The sequence below is a fragment of the Ananas comosus genome, linkage group 3, assembly GCF_001540865.1.
Source record: "Ananas comosus cultivar F153 linkage group 3, ASM154086v1, whole genome shotgun sequence".
Lineage (NCBI taxonomy): Eukaryota > Viridiplantae > Streptophyta > Magnoliopsida > Poales > Bromeliaceae > Ananas > Ananas comosus.
Window position 1 is genome coordinate 16194301 of NC_033623.1, and position 15376 is coordinate 16209676.

At 40.2% G+C, this 15376-nt stretch overlaps 3 protein-coding genes and 1 pseudogene across 3 annotated transcripts; 2 read left to right on the plus strand and 2 right to left on the minus strand.

The window, feature by feature from the left end:
* LOC109707874 overlaps positions 1-3458 on the plus strand; it is a 14644-nt pseudogene extending 11186 nt beyond the window's left edge.
* On the plus strand, positions 3613-5900 carry LOC109708091 (polyubiquitin-like). Its single transcript, XM_020229687.1, has 2 exons — positions 3613-3700; positions 4532-5900. The coding sequence occupies exon 2, from the start codon at positions 4532-4534 to the stop codon at positions 5687-5689; it is 1158 nt and encodes a 385-aa protein (XP_020085276.1). The 5' UTR covers positions 3613-3700; the 3' UTR covers positions 5690-5900.
* On the minus strand, positions 7415-10284 carry LOC109708095. The gene is made up of 2 exons (XM_020229693.1): positions 8949-10284; positions 7415-8265 (listed from the first exon to the last, which is right to left on the minus strand). Exons 1-2 carry the CDS (start codon positions 9067-9069, stop codon positions 7862-7864), a joined length of 525 nt encoding a protein of 174 aa, XP_020085282.1. The 5' UTR covers positions 9070-10284; the 3' UTR covers positions 7415-7861.
* Positions 11113-13961, minus strand: LOC109708093 (probable xyloglucan endotransglucosylase/hydrolase protein 30). The gene is made up of 4 exons (XM_020229691.1): positions 13578-13961; positions 13369-13469; positions 12582-12790; positions 11113-12061 (listed from the first exon to the last, which is right to left on the minus strand). The coding sequence occupies exons 1-4, from the start codon at positions 13750-13752 to the stop codon at positions 11542-11544; spliced, it is 1005 nt and encodes a 334-aa protein (XP_020085280.1). The 5' UTR covers positions 13753-13961; the 3' UTR covers positions 11113-11541.

The window sequence follows — 15376 nt, forward strand, 5'->3', positions numbered from 1 at the left end:
TTTTTTGAAAAAATATATATTTTTGAATTTCCAAACAAACTCTTCGAAGTAGAATGGTTTCCGAAAGTATGAACCCTTTTTTTAAAAAACCTTTTTATACCTTTTTTTTAATTTTTCACATGTCTGGTTAAAAAAAAAATAAAAATTCTCATTAATTTATAAAAAATAGTTTTTATTTTTTTAAAATTAAAAATTAAAAATATTTTATTTATAATATATGAAAAATTATTTTTTTTAGAACCAAAAAAATGAAAAATTAAAAGAAAAAATTGACCGTCCTGATGCAAGTGGCAAAAAATTTTTGCGATCGATCCCCGAGTTGCCAAATTTGAATGCTAATTAATTATATTTTCAGTTAACCCTATTTTTTTAAAAATAAACGAAATGAACAGCAATAGAGTATATTATTTCAAAAAAAAAATTTTGTTGGTCACATGTCCTATTAATATGACTTAATCAATCACGATATATATAGTAATAAATTCATCAATCCCATCATATATATTTATTTTTGTATTTTAATTATTTCTATATATAGCTTAAATTTATTTAAAACAATATTTTATTATATATTATATTATTATTATCTATTTATTAATATTTCATATGACTAATTTGGTGTGATTAGAGAGCTTTCTCTTTGGCGAGAACCAAACTATGGGCTACTCACACTGCGCAAAAAAGGCGTTCTCGTCAACTCGCATCTCTAACCGTCCAAATTCTAGCATCCAAATCCGTCCCCTCTCCTCTCCACTCCTCTCGATCGCTTGAAGTGGGCTCCCTGTTAAATCCCAATTACCTCCACCAAACCCCGTCCTCCAGGTTCCTCCTCTCTCGCGGCGGCGGCGGCGGCGCACGAGTGGGCGATCGAGCGCGGGCGAGTCACCGGAAGAAGACGGGCGGGAGGGACAGAGAGGAGGAGGAGGAGAGGAGGTGTCGCGATCGAGGGGTGCGGCTCACGTGACGAACGCGGACGACCCGTCCCTCCCCGTGTGGACGTTCCGCATGTGGTTCATCGGCACGCTGGCCTGCGCGCTCATGTCGTTCCTGAACCAGTTCTTCGCCTACCGCACCGAGCCCTCATCATCACCCAGATCACCGTCCAGTCGCCTCCCTCCCGCGGCCCACTTCCTCGCGCCGTCTCCCTCCTCCAAGTTCCGCATTCCCCGCCTCGGCACCGCGAGTTCTCGCTCAACCCGGGGCCCTTCAACATGAAGGAGCACGTCCTCATCTCCATCTTCGCCAATGCCGGCTACGCCTTCGGCAACGGATCCGCCTACGCCGTCGGGATCGTCAACATCATCAGGCCTTCTACAGGCGCAACATCTCCTTCCTCGCCGGTCTGTTGCTCATCATCACCAGCTCAGGTCTCCCTCTTCCCTTCACCCCCCCCCCCCCGCCGCTCGCCCCCGCAATCCCATCGATTTTTTTTTTTTTTTCTATGTCTATTCTATTTTCTTATTTTATTATTATTATTTATTTGGTGTGGCGGTTGATGATCTTCTAGTTACTTGTGAGGTTATTTATTGTTTGTGGCTTTGTTAAGGTGTTGGGAGTACGATGGCGCGGCTGATGCGGAAGTACGTGGTGGAGCCGGCGCACATGTTGGTGAGCGAGCACGCTCGTCCATGGTCTTCGCTCTTCCGGTATGTTCGAAATTTTCTTTCTTTTCTTTTTCTTTTTTTTTAGCAACTATGAAAATTTTGAATGATTTTATGTTTTTTTTCCCCCTAATTTAGTCTTCCTATTTTTTTGAAATTTTATCATTGAATACTAACGGTGCGCTAATTTGAACAGATATGTAATCAGCATGATAAGATTTTGTACTAACACATACCAAATATGGAAGGACTGCCAGAGTATGTAATTATTTCGCTTCAAAATGACACATCTCTCTCCCTCCTAAAAGTGAAAGTGTTTTCTGGCTCCTCAAAAAGAGGCCTCTTACACGGTAATACAGCTCTTGTGTCACTGTGTTGTGTGGGATTGAAGAGAATTTGGAAGAGAACGATGATCTTGGAGAGTGTTCAATCTAGAGATTTGGAAGATGACGTAAATTTGTTCTAGGATAGGTGGATGGTTAGGAATGGAACGCAATCAAAGAGTACAGGGCTAATTAGACTAGTAGTCTGCTGGTGGGTTACTTGGGAGGTCAGAAACTATGCGACTTTTAGGAAGGGTCAGTCGGACCCCATTCTAGCAGTTTATAAAATTAATTAGTTGATGAACCTATGGGACTAATTTCTCTCGGCAAATAGGCACTTCTGTAATCGGTAGCGTTGCTCTTCTCTGAGGCCTACGATGCCTCATTCCTATAGCTTAGCTCATTATTCTAATGAATGAAGTGGTTAGCGTACCATCTTTTTCTCAAAAAAATAAAAACATGTAATATGTTCATCCTACAAATTGGGCTCAAGGGAGCCCAAGATATCGATATTGAGCCGAAGAAATTATTTTTTTGTTTTTTTGTTTTTTATTTTTTATTTATTTTTTTGAGAGATAGGTAACACGTTATCCGCTCCGTTTATTTCAATTAGAAATAAATTTAGCTAAAAATGTGAATTAACTAGGATTCGAATTTAAAATCTCGGATATCAACCATCAAACCTTTTATCACTTATTATAGGGCAGTCCGTGAAGAAATTGTTATATCTGGCCCATTCTTATCCAGAATTCGAGTAGGATATGCGCCAGATCTTTCCCGTGACTTGAGCCGAACGTAACGCAATCCGGTACCAATATCAACCATCAAACCTTTTGTCACTTACTACAGGGCAGTCCGCGAAGAAATTATTATATCTGGCCCATTCTCATCCAGAATCCGAGTAGGATATGCGCCAGATCTTTCCCGTGACTTGAGCCGAACGTAACGCAATCCGGTACCAATATCAACCATCAAACCTTTTGTCACTTACTACAGAGCAGTCCGCGAAGAAATTGTTATATCTGACCCATTCTCATCCAGAATCCGAGTAGGAAATGCGCCAGATCTTTCCCGTGACTTGAGCCGAACGTAACGCAATCCGGTACCAATATCAACCATCAAACCTTTTGTCACTTACTACAGGACAGTCCGCGAAGAAATTGTTATATCTGGCCCATTCTCATCCAGAATCCGAGTAGGATATGCGCCAAATCTTTCCCGTGACTTGAGCCGAACGTAACGCAATCCGGTACCAATATCAACCATTAAACCTTTTGTCACTTACTACAGGGCAGTCCGCGAAGAAATTATTATATCTGGCCCATTCTCATCCAGAATCCGAGTAGGATATGCGCCAGATCTTTTCCGTGACTTGAGCCGAACGTAACGCAATCCGGTACCAATATCAACCATTAAACCTTTTGTCACTTACTACAGGGCAGTCCACGAAGAAATTGTTATATCTGGTCCATTCTCATCCAGAATCCGAGTAGGATATGCACCAGATCTTTTCCGGCGCAGATCTTTTTCGTGACTTGAGCCGAACGTAACGCAATCCGGTACCAGCCCGAAATCAAATCGATATGGGGGAAAAGAAACGAATCTCGACCGTCCTTTCAACCGGATCGGAACTTCTTTTTTCCCTATAAATACACGCTCAAACCCTTGTAAATAAACGCAGCACACGTACCCTACTACTATCTCTTTCTCTCTTCATCGTTCTCTCTCTCTCTCGCCTCGTTCACAAATCTCTCGCAATTCTCAAGCTCTTGAAAGGTATTTTGTTCCTCTTCTGATCTCAAGATCCTTGATAGATGGAGATCTAGAGTTCTTCTGTTCTCCGATCTATGAGTTCTTCTTCTTTTTTTTTGTTTATATGTTTAATTTGTTGTTTCCTTCATCTGATATTGATAATACCAAGTAATAGTACGATTGCTGTGTCTAATAATGTATCTAGGTATTGTTTATTGTTCGTTTCTCCTTTTGCTCTCGTGCTTTTAATGCTATTTATTTCTGAGAATTTGGAATCTGTCGTGTGTGGTTTGCGATCATCTGTTTATTATCGCGAGTTGTTTGTATGATTTCGGAAAATTGTATATTTTTTGTATGATTTAGGATGTTTTGTTCGGCATTGATGTGTTGATCCTAGATTCTTTTTGTAATAATTCTATCTTTCGTATGGTTTTTTCAACATTAATGATCTTTACTGTGTTAGATTATCCGTAATTTTCTTGCTATTTGGAATGAGATATTTAAGTCAAGTAAGGTTTTCTCTATGATGCCTATATATGCAAGTCTTGGTGTAGGACCTTATGTGATTGAAATTTGGTCTTGTTTAATGGTTCTTAAATGCGTTGCTCCGCTTTTCCTATTGATTAGAACATTACTGGCTATTTTTTGTGCTTAAGATCAAGAGACCATATGGTACAAGAAAAGTTGTTGTGGATTTTTAAGCCGACTGATCCTGTTATTCATCCTTCTTTCTAATTATTGTAATCTGTTGATATCTTACGATGGCGCGAAAGAATTAAACTTATGATGGATTTCTCTTTTTCGGATATTTAATTTTTGATTGTTACTGTGCAATATTTATTTTGTTCGTAGCAGATGCAGATCTTCGTGAAGACTCTCACCGGCAAGACCATCACTTTGGAGGTTGAGAGCTCCGACACAATTGAAAATGTGAAGTCGAAGATCCAGGACAAGGAGGGCATTCCTCCGGACCAGCAGAGGCTTATCTTTGCTGGTAAACAACTCGAGGACGGCCGCACACTCTCAGAGTACAACATCCAAAAGGAGTCAACCCTCCACCTCGTCCTTCGCCTCAGAGGCGGTATGCAAATCTTTGTAAAGACTCTCACCGGAAAGACCATCACCTTGGAGGTTGAGAGCTCCGACACGATCGAAAACGTCAAGGCCAAGATCCAGGACAAGGAGGGCATCCCCTCGGATCAGCAAAGGCTCATCTTTGCAGGCAAACAACTCGAGGACGGTCACACTCTGTCAGACTACAATGTTCAGAAAGAATCAACCCTTCACCTCGTCCTACGTCTGAGAGGTGGCATGCAGATTTTTGTCAAGACCCTTACCGGAAAGACCATAACTCTGGAGGTTGAGACCTCTGATACAATTGAGAACGTCAAGGCAAAAATTCAGGACAAGGAAGGCATCCCCTCAGACCAGCAGAGGCTCATCTTTGCTGGCAAGCAACTCGAGGACGGGAGAACTCTGTCCGATTACAATGTTCAGAAAGAATCAACTCTCCATCTTGTTCTCCGTTTGAGAGGGGGGATGCAGATTTTTGTGAAGACCCTCACTGGAAAGACCATCACTCTCGAGGTTGAGAGCTCTGACACAATTGAAAACCTGAAGGGTAAAATTCAAGACAAAGAAGGAATCCTTCCCGATCAGCAGCGGCTCATATTTGCTGGGAAGCAATTGGAGGATGGCCGGACCTTATCAGAGTACAACATCCAAAAGGAGTCCACCCTTCATTTGGTTCTTCGCCTCCGCGGTGGAATGCAGATTTTTGTGAAGACTGTAACTGGGAAGAGCATCACTCTCGAGGTGGAGAGCTCGGACACCGTAGAAAATGTCAAATACAAGATTCAGGATAAGGAGGGTATCCCCTGGTTTCAGCAGAGGCTCATCTTTGCTGGGAAACAGCTGCAGGATGGACGCACCTTGTCGGACTATAATGTTCAGAAGGAGTCTACTCTTCATCTTGTCCTGCGCCTTCGTGGTGGTGGTTGTGCTGGTTTCTGAGTGTAGATGAATGGGTTTCTTAAATTCTTTCTGTTAAGGTCATGGTGTCTCTGATCTTAGATTCTCAGGCTGATGAAACTATAGCTGGTTATGGTGTTCTGTGGGACCATTATGTGGTACTGCTTTCTTTAGATTTGGACTTGGGTATTCTCATAATAAATTCTGTTTTCCAGTTTTTTCTGGTTTAAGAATTTAAAATTAGTTAAGTTTATTTTTCTGACTATGTCGAATGACATGACAATGCTTTTGCTGTGTAGTTTTTTTAAACTTCCACCTACTTTCAGCTTTTTTGAGTATTTGATGGGTGCTAGCATAGCTCTGACTTGCATGCTCTGCTCATTTTGAAGAAACCATCTGAAGTTAATGATGAAGTTCTGATAATATGAACTATGGTTGTGGTGCTCTGTTGTTTTTCTTATTTTACCTAATTTTGTTTATACTTTCGAAACTTGCAATCTTCTGACAACTGATAGCGCTTAAACTGCTTATCTAGAGTATTCTTTAACATATATTGCAGGCTTTGTTTGTGTAGTTTGCAAATTCTAAGGTTTATATGCATGAATGTGATCTATGGGATCTTTCCTGCAATTTAGTAGTCTTCAAATTCTTTTGCTTGATGTTTGCTCAGAAACCGCTCCCTTCCTTGTATTGAATCCAGAAAACAAATTAGTAAACTGCCCCCTTCCTTGTATTGAATCCAGAAAACAAATTAGTAAACTGCCCCCTTCCTTGTATTGAATCCAGAAAACAAATTAGTAAATTGCTCCATTGTATTAAATTCAGGAAACAAATTAGTAGTCAAAATGATGAAGAAACAAAAGATTTTCCAGGATAATTCTGTCAGTAAAGGCTCCTTTTGCAATACATACCCCTTGTCCCTGCAGGTATACTGATTTAACATAGCTTTATGATTAATACTTACCTGCCATGCGTGCCAGCAACTATAGGAAAGACTTGGGAATCACGAAGGTGCAATGTCCGAATACATTGAAGATCCCGCTATTCACACACCTTTGATAGTTTAAATATTCAGGTGCTGGCCAAGCTTTACTGCTGCATCTCTTTGATTTAGTTTCAAAAGCTAACTGATGAGCTGATCTTCTACTAAGAGGCTGCTAATCTTCATCCGTTTCGCCGTACGTTGTCGGTGCTGTGTGGGTACTAGGGCATATATAACCTCAAGAAGAAGAAGATAAAATACAACATCTCGAGTCTCAATATATCAGCCTCAGACCAATCAGCTGTTATATTCGAAACAAGTAGTAGGAATGCTACATCATATATTTAGGCCGAACAGTTGTTCTGAAATCTCTTCGACTTGCTCGCCTTTTGACTATAGAGGTTCACATTTATATTAAGTTAGCTCTCTCAGAACCCTAGATACTGTATATTTTGTTTTCCGCTAGCATTCACTTTGTTGATTGCAAAGTGATGAACATCAGGTTCCAAAAGCACTTGTCTGTGCCTCATGACTGAGCTGAAACTAGTCATAAAATTCTGTACCAGTTCGTTTTCTATTCTAATTTACTTGTGTTTTTTGGTACTTGGCTCGGCACGGTTGGAGAATTCACAGGATGATTATGACAAATGTTGGAGAATTTATTTTCAAAACCAAACACCCTTATAAACTGGCAGGGTAATGGAGCGAGCACAGATGGTTCTCATGCCACGTTCTTGAATACAACTCTATGGCCGCAGGGGCACGATAAACAATCACAGCCAGATTCCATAAATGTTCTTCCAGAATATATTTGATACATGGTGTGAAATGAAAGAATTATGCGAAGGAAAAAAAAAAAGAAAAAGAAAAAAGGGGTCACAGTGCATGTATCATTTACATTTTAATCCTTCTCTCACCTATTCCAATCACTACTAAACCAGTGGATGGAAATCATGCTGATGCTGCATGCTAAGATGAATATTTGAGGGTGAACAGTATCTGAATGCCACGGTGTAAGGGCGAGTGAATGCAAAGTCAAGGTGCTTGCTTTTCTGTCAAATGTAGTAGGAAATGAAGTGCAGTTTAATCTGATAACCATGTTCTATGTCTGAGTGGCATTTCCTGAAATGACTACTAAGGTTTAAAAAAAAAAAAAAAAAAAACTGTCCCTGGCTGATCGATCACCAAGCTGCAACAGGTGAAGCGGATCGAGGTGATCCAAGAGGACAGAGTCATGCATCTGAGATGAATAAACCATGCTGGAGCTCAACTTGTGGTGAGCTTGTTCGTGTATAAGGCGGTTGATCCAAGCACTGCTCCTCACCGGAGTGCCAGGTCTGTAGAGAGGGTGCTGCCATGGATGGTAGCCGCTCACACTCGCTAGGCTGTGACAAGCCCACCTTGGTTGCCGAAGAGTCCAAGTACTGCTCTATGCCAAATGATAGGTTTCTTAAGCTCCGTGCTTTCCGAAGCTGTGAGTGTTCAATGCCCTTCTTCACGCGCAGCAGCGGCAGCTGCTGATGCTCCGTCTCATGCTTCCGTAGTAGCATTTGTCTTTCTGCTAGGAAGGTCTCACATCTCTTCTTGTCCATTTCAAATGTAGCCTGAGGGTTGCTGTCCCTCATCTCCAGTTTAGCTGCAGCCATGTTATTTGATATTAAACACTGTAATTCGAGGCTGAGAAATTTCTTTCTCTTCTTCAGATGATCTTCGGTAATAAAGGTAACCCCCCCAAAAAAAAAAAATAGCTTATCACTTTTGAGTTCTTTATGTATGACCTGACATTCTCCTCGGCAGTAGCCAATTGAGATGTTGCATACTTGCAGTTTTTTGTACTCCCTTCCTTACGAACAAATACGTTCTTAAGTAGTAATACGAATGCTATCAGTCTCATATACAATGCAGAGAAGGAATCCCTCCACATTGGCCTGATTCTCAAGAATGTTAGTTACTACATAGAAGATCACAAAGGATTTTCTGTAATGGCAGTGGTGTCATTAGAAATGCGATAGGTATATCAGATGCACCATGACTTAATCCTGCTTCGAAGAAATATTCACCTAATTTATCCTATATCATTAGCAAGTTTGGTGTCAGTCTCTCTGTCTCTGATTTTGATCCACAACAATTACTTGTTCAAGATTCAACAAGACACAAAAAACCATTAACTGGAAAGGGGCAATAACTGAAGTACGTAGTGGTTTGCATTTATCCTAATTGTTCCCAAAAGTGCTATAGAGACATGGTTATTATATTGTAGGAAGATCTCATAATACAGAGAAAAGTAACGAGAAAAAAAAGAAGAAGATGTAAACTTACCGTCAGTTCGGTCAGATTCCCAGCTAAACAGCCAAACACTGTAGCGCTCGAAATCATACATTGGCTTTCGAAGCTCAAGAAGCGGCTCTGCTACAGCCCGAACAAAGCGTTGAGGCCGCATTCTACCCAGAGATCAAAAGAATTACATACACCCCACGTAGAATCATCACTCTGTGCTTCGTAAACAAATTAAATCCAAAAAAGGCAAACGAAAAAATAGAAGTACATAAACAGATTCGACTCTCCTCGATTGAGGAAATCTCAATTGGGTTTTAATATTGTTGTGCAATGCGATCTGATCTTAAGGAAACCATCATAATGCGTCCCGGAGAAAAACTCAAGAATGAAGAGAGTGAAAAAGATCGAATCATGATGGCATGCATATGAGAGAGAAGAGACGCGGAGAAGAGATAAGAGCTAATTAGGAAGAAGAAGAGGATGAAGAAGCATGAAAAACAACCCAATATCATCTCTCTGAGCTGCGCCTCGCTCTCTTACTCTGCCTCTCTCGCTCCTTCCTTTCATATCTCTCTCTCTTTCTCTCTCTCTCTCTCTCTCTCTCTCTCTCGTGTAATAGATGGAGGGTCAAACCGTTATTTCTGTTACTCTCTGCAAAAACAGTTATTTCCGTTTAGTCCCGCGCATTACATAACTAACCCGGACCGGCCCGGCCCGGCCCACAATACATGGAAGCTACGGCAAATTTAAGCCCACCACATGTTATTCATACTAGTCCTTTTTTTGCTTTTTTTTTTTTTTATGAAATTTCAGGAGGGAGAACGAAACAACCGGACCGTACTTAATTAACATTCTTGACTAAGAGCTCACCGTTTGATGTCAGAGATTTCAAATTTGAAATCTAGTTACTTTATATTTATACTTAAGTTTATTTTTTAGAAAAAAAAAATAAACGAAGCTGACAGCTAACGCAATTGCCTAAAAATTTAATAGTTCATAATCATGGTTGAAGCGGATAACTTGTTATCATTATCTCAAAAAAAAAAGAAAAGAAAAGAAAAAGAAAACAAAGAGAGAGGAGAAAACAAAGGACTGCTGTACGTAACTGTTTTTGTTTATTTAATGAAAGAAAGTAAATTAGAAGTGGCGAGGTAAAATTCCACAAGAATAATTTTCTCTCTAATGAACATGAACATGAACATGAACATAAACATAAAACCACCAACTAAAAAGGCCCCATTTCTAAGGTCCCCAATTCAAAGGTAATTGATTAGTACATAGAAGCTACTTTTTTTGAGGAGTGGTCATCGATATCACGAGCACGAGAAAAGGAATCCTCCAAGTGACTTAATAGCTGGCAACAACTAAGCTCGAATAGCTAACCACCACCACCACCACCACCACCACCACCCCCCTCTAAACTCCACACAAGTCCCCAAATACAAAAGAAATGTACGTGGGATGTCATTGTTCAAATATGCATATATGTATAGCTTTACCTCACCATCCAAGGCACTGAGGAGGCATCCATGACCCCACGCACACTTACCTGCTGCTCATATTAATAGCATAGTGGTTGACACTTGAGAGTTCACATTGTAGCCCTATATATCCCACCTCGCATGGGGCTGGGGCAAGCGCATACAAAAGAATAAACCTTTCTTAGGAAGCTTTTCAACAATATTTCTTAAGAAGGTTTTGATTCGTATTAATTTTGTTTTCATGTAGATAATAATAATTCATTAGAAATTTTTAAGTTTTAAAATTTAAAAAGAATTTTAAATACTAGAGAAAGAAATTGTAATTTTGGTTAAAAAAAAAGGTGGCATGTGGCGATAGATTTGGACACCTAAACGCTTCGTTGAAGAGATTTTCACTAAATTTTTTTCCTGTGTATAAAAGTTAGTTGTTATTACTGGTGGTGTGTTCCATTATGTTCTCTTATTGTAATCTAAAGAGTACATTTGGCATAAATTGTTCTTCCTTTAAATATTTCATGGGAGCTGCATCCCATGTGAAAGTGAAACTCCGTTTGCATTCAATGTTATTCCGCTTCTGACTCTCCTACCGCCCATTAAAACAGGGCTATATATTAATATATATACAAATTAAGGACAGCAAAACAACAAAGCATATTGATCAAGCAATCCATTAATTACATCCACCAAAATATTTTGAATGCGCAGAAGAAATGAGAGAGTCCACATTGACGAAGAAAATGAACAAATAATTAATAATCCCTGTTTATTTAATAATTACACAAAAGAATCCACCAGAAATTACAAAAACTGTGAATCTAACCAACCAATCATCATCTTTACATGGACCGAACACATACATTATTCCGCCACCCAAAAGAATGAATAAATATTGAATCACAAACCCTACACAATTAAACTACACAAGAGAAAAAGAATCCCCCGCTAATCCTACCGATCACATGCATCCTCTGTCATCTCCTCACACTCAATATATGTATACAATAATAATAATAATAATAATACGAAGAACCATATATATATATATATATATACACACGTACGTAGTGGTTGTAATTAAATTAAGCCATCATTCACTGTATAATAGAAGAGCGGGTAAACCCAGGAATGATATGATATTATGTTTAAACGAATAATTACGCGTCGGCCTGGCGCTTGGCCCCGGGCCGGCGCTTGTTGGAGCGGCGGCGGCGCATGGCGACGAACTTGGACTCGCCCCAGTCCCAGAATCTCTCCTGCTCCGGCGGGGAGTTTTTGCACTCCGGGAACGTGGCAGCGTAGCGGACGGCGTCATAGCAGACGGTGTAGGTCATGTAGCGCTCCCTGAACCGGCGCATGGCGGCGCGCTTCTGCGGCGTGACGACGGCGTAGTCGGCGGTCATGAGCTCGAGCTCGGCGTCGGCACAGTGCTCCGCAGCGGCGGAGGAGGGATCGAGCTGGATGGCGGAGTCGGCGCGGCAGCCGCGCAGGACGAGGTCAGAGAATTCGGCGACGAAGGGGGCGTACTTGTAGCTGACCTTGTACTTGCCCCCGTCGGTGGCCCATGTGGAGCCGTCCCAGATGGTGGCGTACACCGACATCGGCTTCGACGGGTAGTCGCCGCCCATCGCCTCGCTCCGGACGACTTCTCTTATCGGCACGTCGTCCACGTAGAATCTACATGATAGTACAATCGAAACGGAGCTTAATTAAATTAAATTAAATTGTGGTCCACTATTAGTAATAATATATATATAACTGAACATTCACAATTCACAAAATTTCAGAACAATCCGCTGTTTCGCATTGGTTGGGATTCGAATAATCTCGTACCATATATGCATCAACCAGAAAAATACCAAAACAAAAAAGGTTATAATTTCTAGCGCAGAAATTTAGAATTCACTATCTATTAATTACCTCTCTATCTAAACCAGGCATGTTAATTAGGTTTGGCTGCAACTTTCGCACAATCTATAGGAACACCCACCCAAATTGCTGCAGTCTAATTAAACAGAGGCTCGGATGAAAGGTATATAAGATATACATCCAAATAGTATTGCTCTATCTCAAATTCTTTAAATTCTGCCTACAATTCTTGTTCTGTGGCGGCTTAAATTTTCTGTGAGCAGCAAACGAAGATAGAAATATAGCAAGAAAATAAATAAATAAATAAATATGTATAGTAGTAAATTACATGATGTAGTTAGGGGTCCAGAGGATGGAGTAGCGGTGAGCCTCCTCGGTGGGGTCGAAGGGGAGGAGGTAGCGCTCCTCGCGGCCACGGGCGGTGCTTCCGTTGCCGTAAACGTTGGTCTGCACCCTCCACTCCTTCCCCCGGGTGTTCCCCAGGAACTCGAAATCCAGCTCATCGTGGTTCTTCTCGAACACGTCCCCGTTCGATAACTGCAACATCATCATTCATTCATTTATTAATTAATTTATTAAGTTAGTAACTGAACCCCCAGAACGTTAATTTAATCTCCTTTAACCCACATAACCAATTCATTGATTGATTAATACTCGTACGATTATTTTATTTATTTTTAAATAATATTATTTAGTTTACACGTTAATAAATTAATTACGCGGAACTAACATGGCAGCGAATATTCTACGCCGCAGCCATTGGCACTACCACACACCCATGTGCCCATTACTAGTAGTTGTATTCTCGCGGCTTATAAGAAAAAAAAGAAAAAAAAAAAGAAGACGAAGAAGAAGAAGAAGAAGAAGAAGAAGATGATAACGCGGCTCATGAAACGGACCATCCTGGCTTCTACTTGATTAACGCATGAATCTTATTACGCGGACTACGCGTAATAACTCAGTTAATTAAAAACTGCAACAGTTACGTATGGAAACATTTTGGGAGTGAGAAAAACAGGGCAAACTAGTCAATTTCTCCATTCATTTATTTGTTTAAATTTTTTTTTAAAAAAAAAAGAGAGGAGAAACTACTACTCTAGTTTGTGAGAGCTCACGTAGAAGGCGACGACGACGCCGGCGGTGTAACCGGCGGGGAGCTTGATGGAGGCGCTGAAGAATCCGTGGAGGTACGAATCCGACGATATGAATCCCGACCCTAAACCCAAATTATTAAACCCAAAAAAGCAAATTAGAACGCGAACGGCGCACGATAGATGAGAGAGGAAGGAGAAGGAGGGGAGGGCGCAGGTTTATAGAACAACACCTGAGTAGCGGTTGAGCATGATGCGGACGCTCCGGCCGTCGGGGGACCGGACGAGATTGCCCTCGCCGAAGAGCTGTGAGTATCCCTCGTCGAACGGGATCGCCGGGACGTCGAAGGCCGCGGCGGCGACGGCGACGAGCAGCGCCGTTAGCACGAAGACGACGGAATCCACCATGGCCGTTTCCTTCGCTCCGCTTCTCTGCTTCCTCGATCTCTCTAGGGTTTCTAGATGATGATGATGATGATGATGAATTGATGATGACTCCTCTCTTTCCCTCTCTCTCTCTCTCCCTCTCTATATATACTCTGTTGTGTTTCTAGACGACTCTTTGCGTTTGCTTTATAAATAAGAAAGGAGGGGAGCGGACGCGGAGAGGGAGAGGAGGTTACGAAAGGTTTTTTTTTTTTTTTTTTTTTCTTTAAAGGCATTATTTTTTTAGGTTTTTTAAAAACTTATTTTTCACAATAATGCGAGAATGAAATAGATGGAGTGGGCGGTTTGGGTGGCTGATCTGGCGGCTAACGTTATCAAGAGGGTGGGAGTGAAATGGCGGCCTACTGGTTTTGGATATTTATGACTCGCCACTTTCGATCTTTATTTTTAAGGGGGAAAAAAAAGTATTTATGTTCATTAATTAGTTTATTAGATTCAAGCAATCAATCTACTTGCCTCAAATTTTTCTAAATAAACTTTGTAATTCACTAGATTTAAAATCTTTATTCTTATTTCAACTAAATTGTAGCAACACTGATCGTCCCTAACGCAAGTGTCAAAAACGTTAGTGGTTAATATCTGAGATCGTAAATTCGAAACATAATTATTTTAAAAAAATTTGAATCGTAACAGCAATCATGCATTGAGAAGGTGAATAAATTATTTTAAAAAATATTCAGTTCAAATGAAAAATAAAAGAAAATCGTGTATTTTTAATCAAAAGTTTATATAATAATAAAAAATAAGTGAGCCAAAATTTAAAAAGGATGTGAAGTGTTTCAGTTTTATTTTATTATTATTTAATTTTTAGCTGTGAAAATGAAAGGGGTGGAGATCCAGTGCGCGTTACGTCGAATGCCGTGGCGATGTCGCGGTGGAGAAAGTGATGTGAAGCTGCACTAGCGGTGCAGCGAGTCCAATTTTTTTGACTCACCTTTTCTTTGTCCCGAAATTACCCTTTGGAGAAGCATCGTGGGGGCGGCGACTTCAGCATGGTTTTCGTTGTAATTTTGCTGAAGGTGCAGGGTAGATTCGTCATTTGGATGGTTAAAGCGAGTGGCCAATTAAGTCGTTTCCGCCACAAAGTATGACCGCGTCCGACAGCGACGGCGGTGGACGAATGCCACGTTATTAGTGTTGTTGGTCTTCTTTTTATTTGCTAGACTAGAAGACTAGACTAGTATATTAATAATTGGTGCAAACGCCTACTCCACTTTATCTTTTTTTTCTTTTTCAAATAGATTCAAAATTTTTTAATTTTAACAATCCAATTAAATGCTCTAAATTTTAAAACAAAGATTATACATAATTTATCTAAATTATAAATTATTTTGAATTAAGCATATATCCGATCTTTTAAAATTTTAATTTTACTATCTAATCTTTTAATTTATTTTATTTAAGTCAGACAACGACACTTTCATTTTTAAATTTAAATTAATTATTTATTTAATAAATTTATAGTTGTAAGTATCGTATGAAATATGCAAACTATATAAATATGTAAAGATAAAAGACACGTTCAAATTTTGAAATAAAAGTGTCGTAGATTGACTCTAAACCAAATAATATTGAGTAGCTGGAT

Coding starts and splice junctions, on each gene's coding strand:
- LOC109708091 (XM_020229687.1), top strand. CDS start 4,532: ATGCAGATCTTCGTGAAGACTCTCACCGGCAAGACCATCACTTTGGAG.
- LOC109708095 (XM_020229693.1), bottom strand. CDS start 9,069: ATGCGGCCTCAACGCTTTGTTCGGGCTGTAGCAGAGCCGCTTCTTGAG. Junction 8,266..8,948: donor GGAATCTGACCGAACTGACG/GTAAGTTTACAT, acceptor ACATGGCTGCAG/CTAAACTGGAGATGAGGGAC.
- LOC109708093 (XM_020229691.1), bottom strand. CDS start 13,752: ATGGTGGATTCCGTCGTCTTCGTGCTAACGGCGCTGCTCGTCGCCGTC. Junction 12,791..13,368: donor GCGTCGTCGTCGCCTTCTAC/GTGAGCTCTCAC, acceptor ATGATGTTGCAG/TTATCGAACGGGGACGTGTT. Junction 12,062..12,581: donor TGGACCCCTAACTACATCAT/GTAATTTACTAC, acceptor ACTATCATGTAG/ATTCTACGTGGACGACGTGC.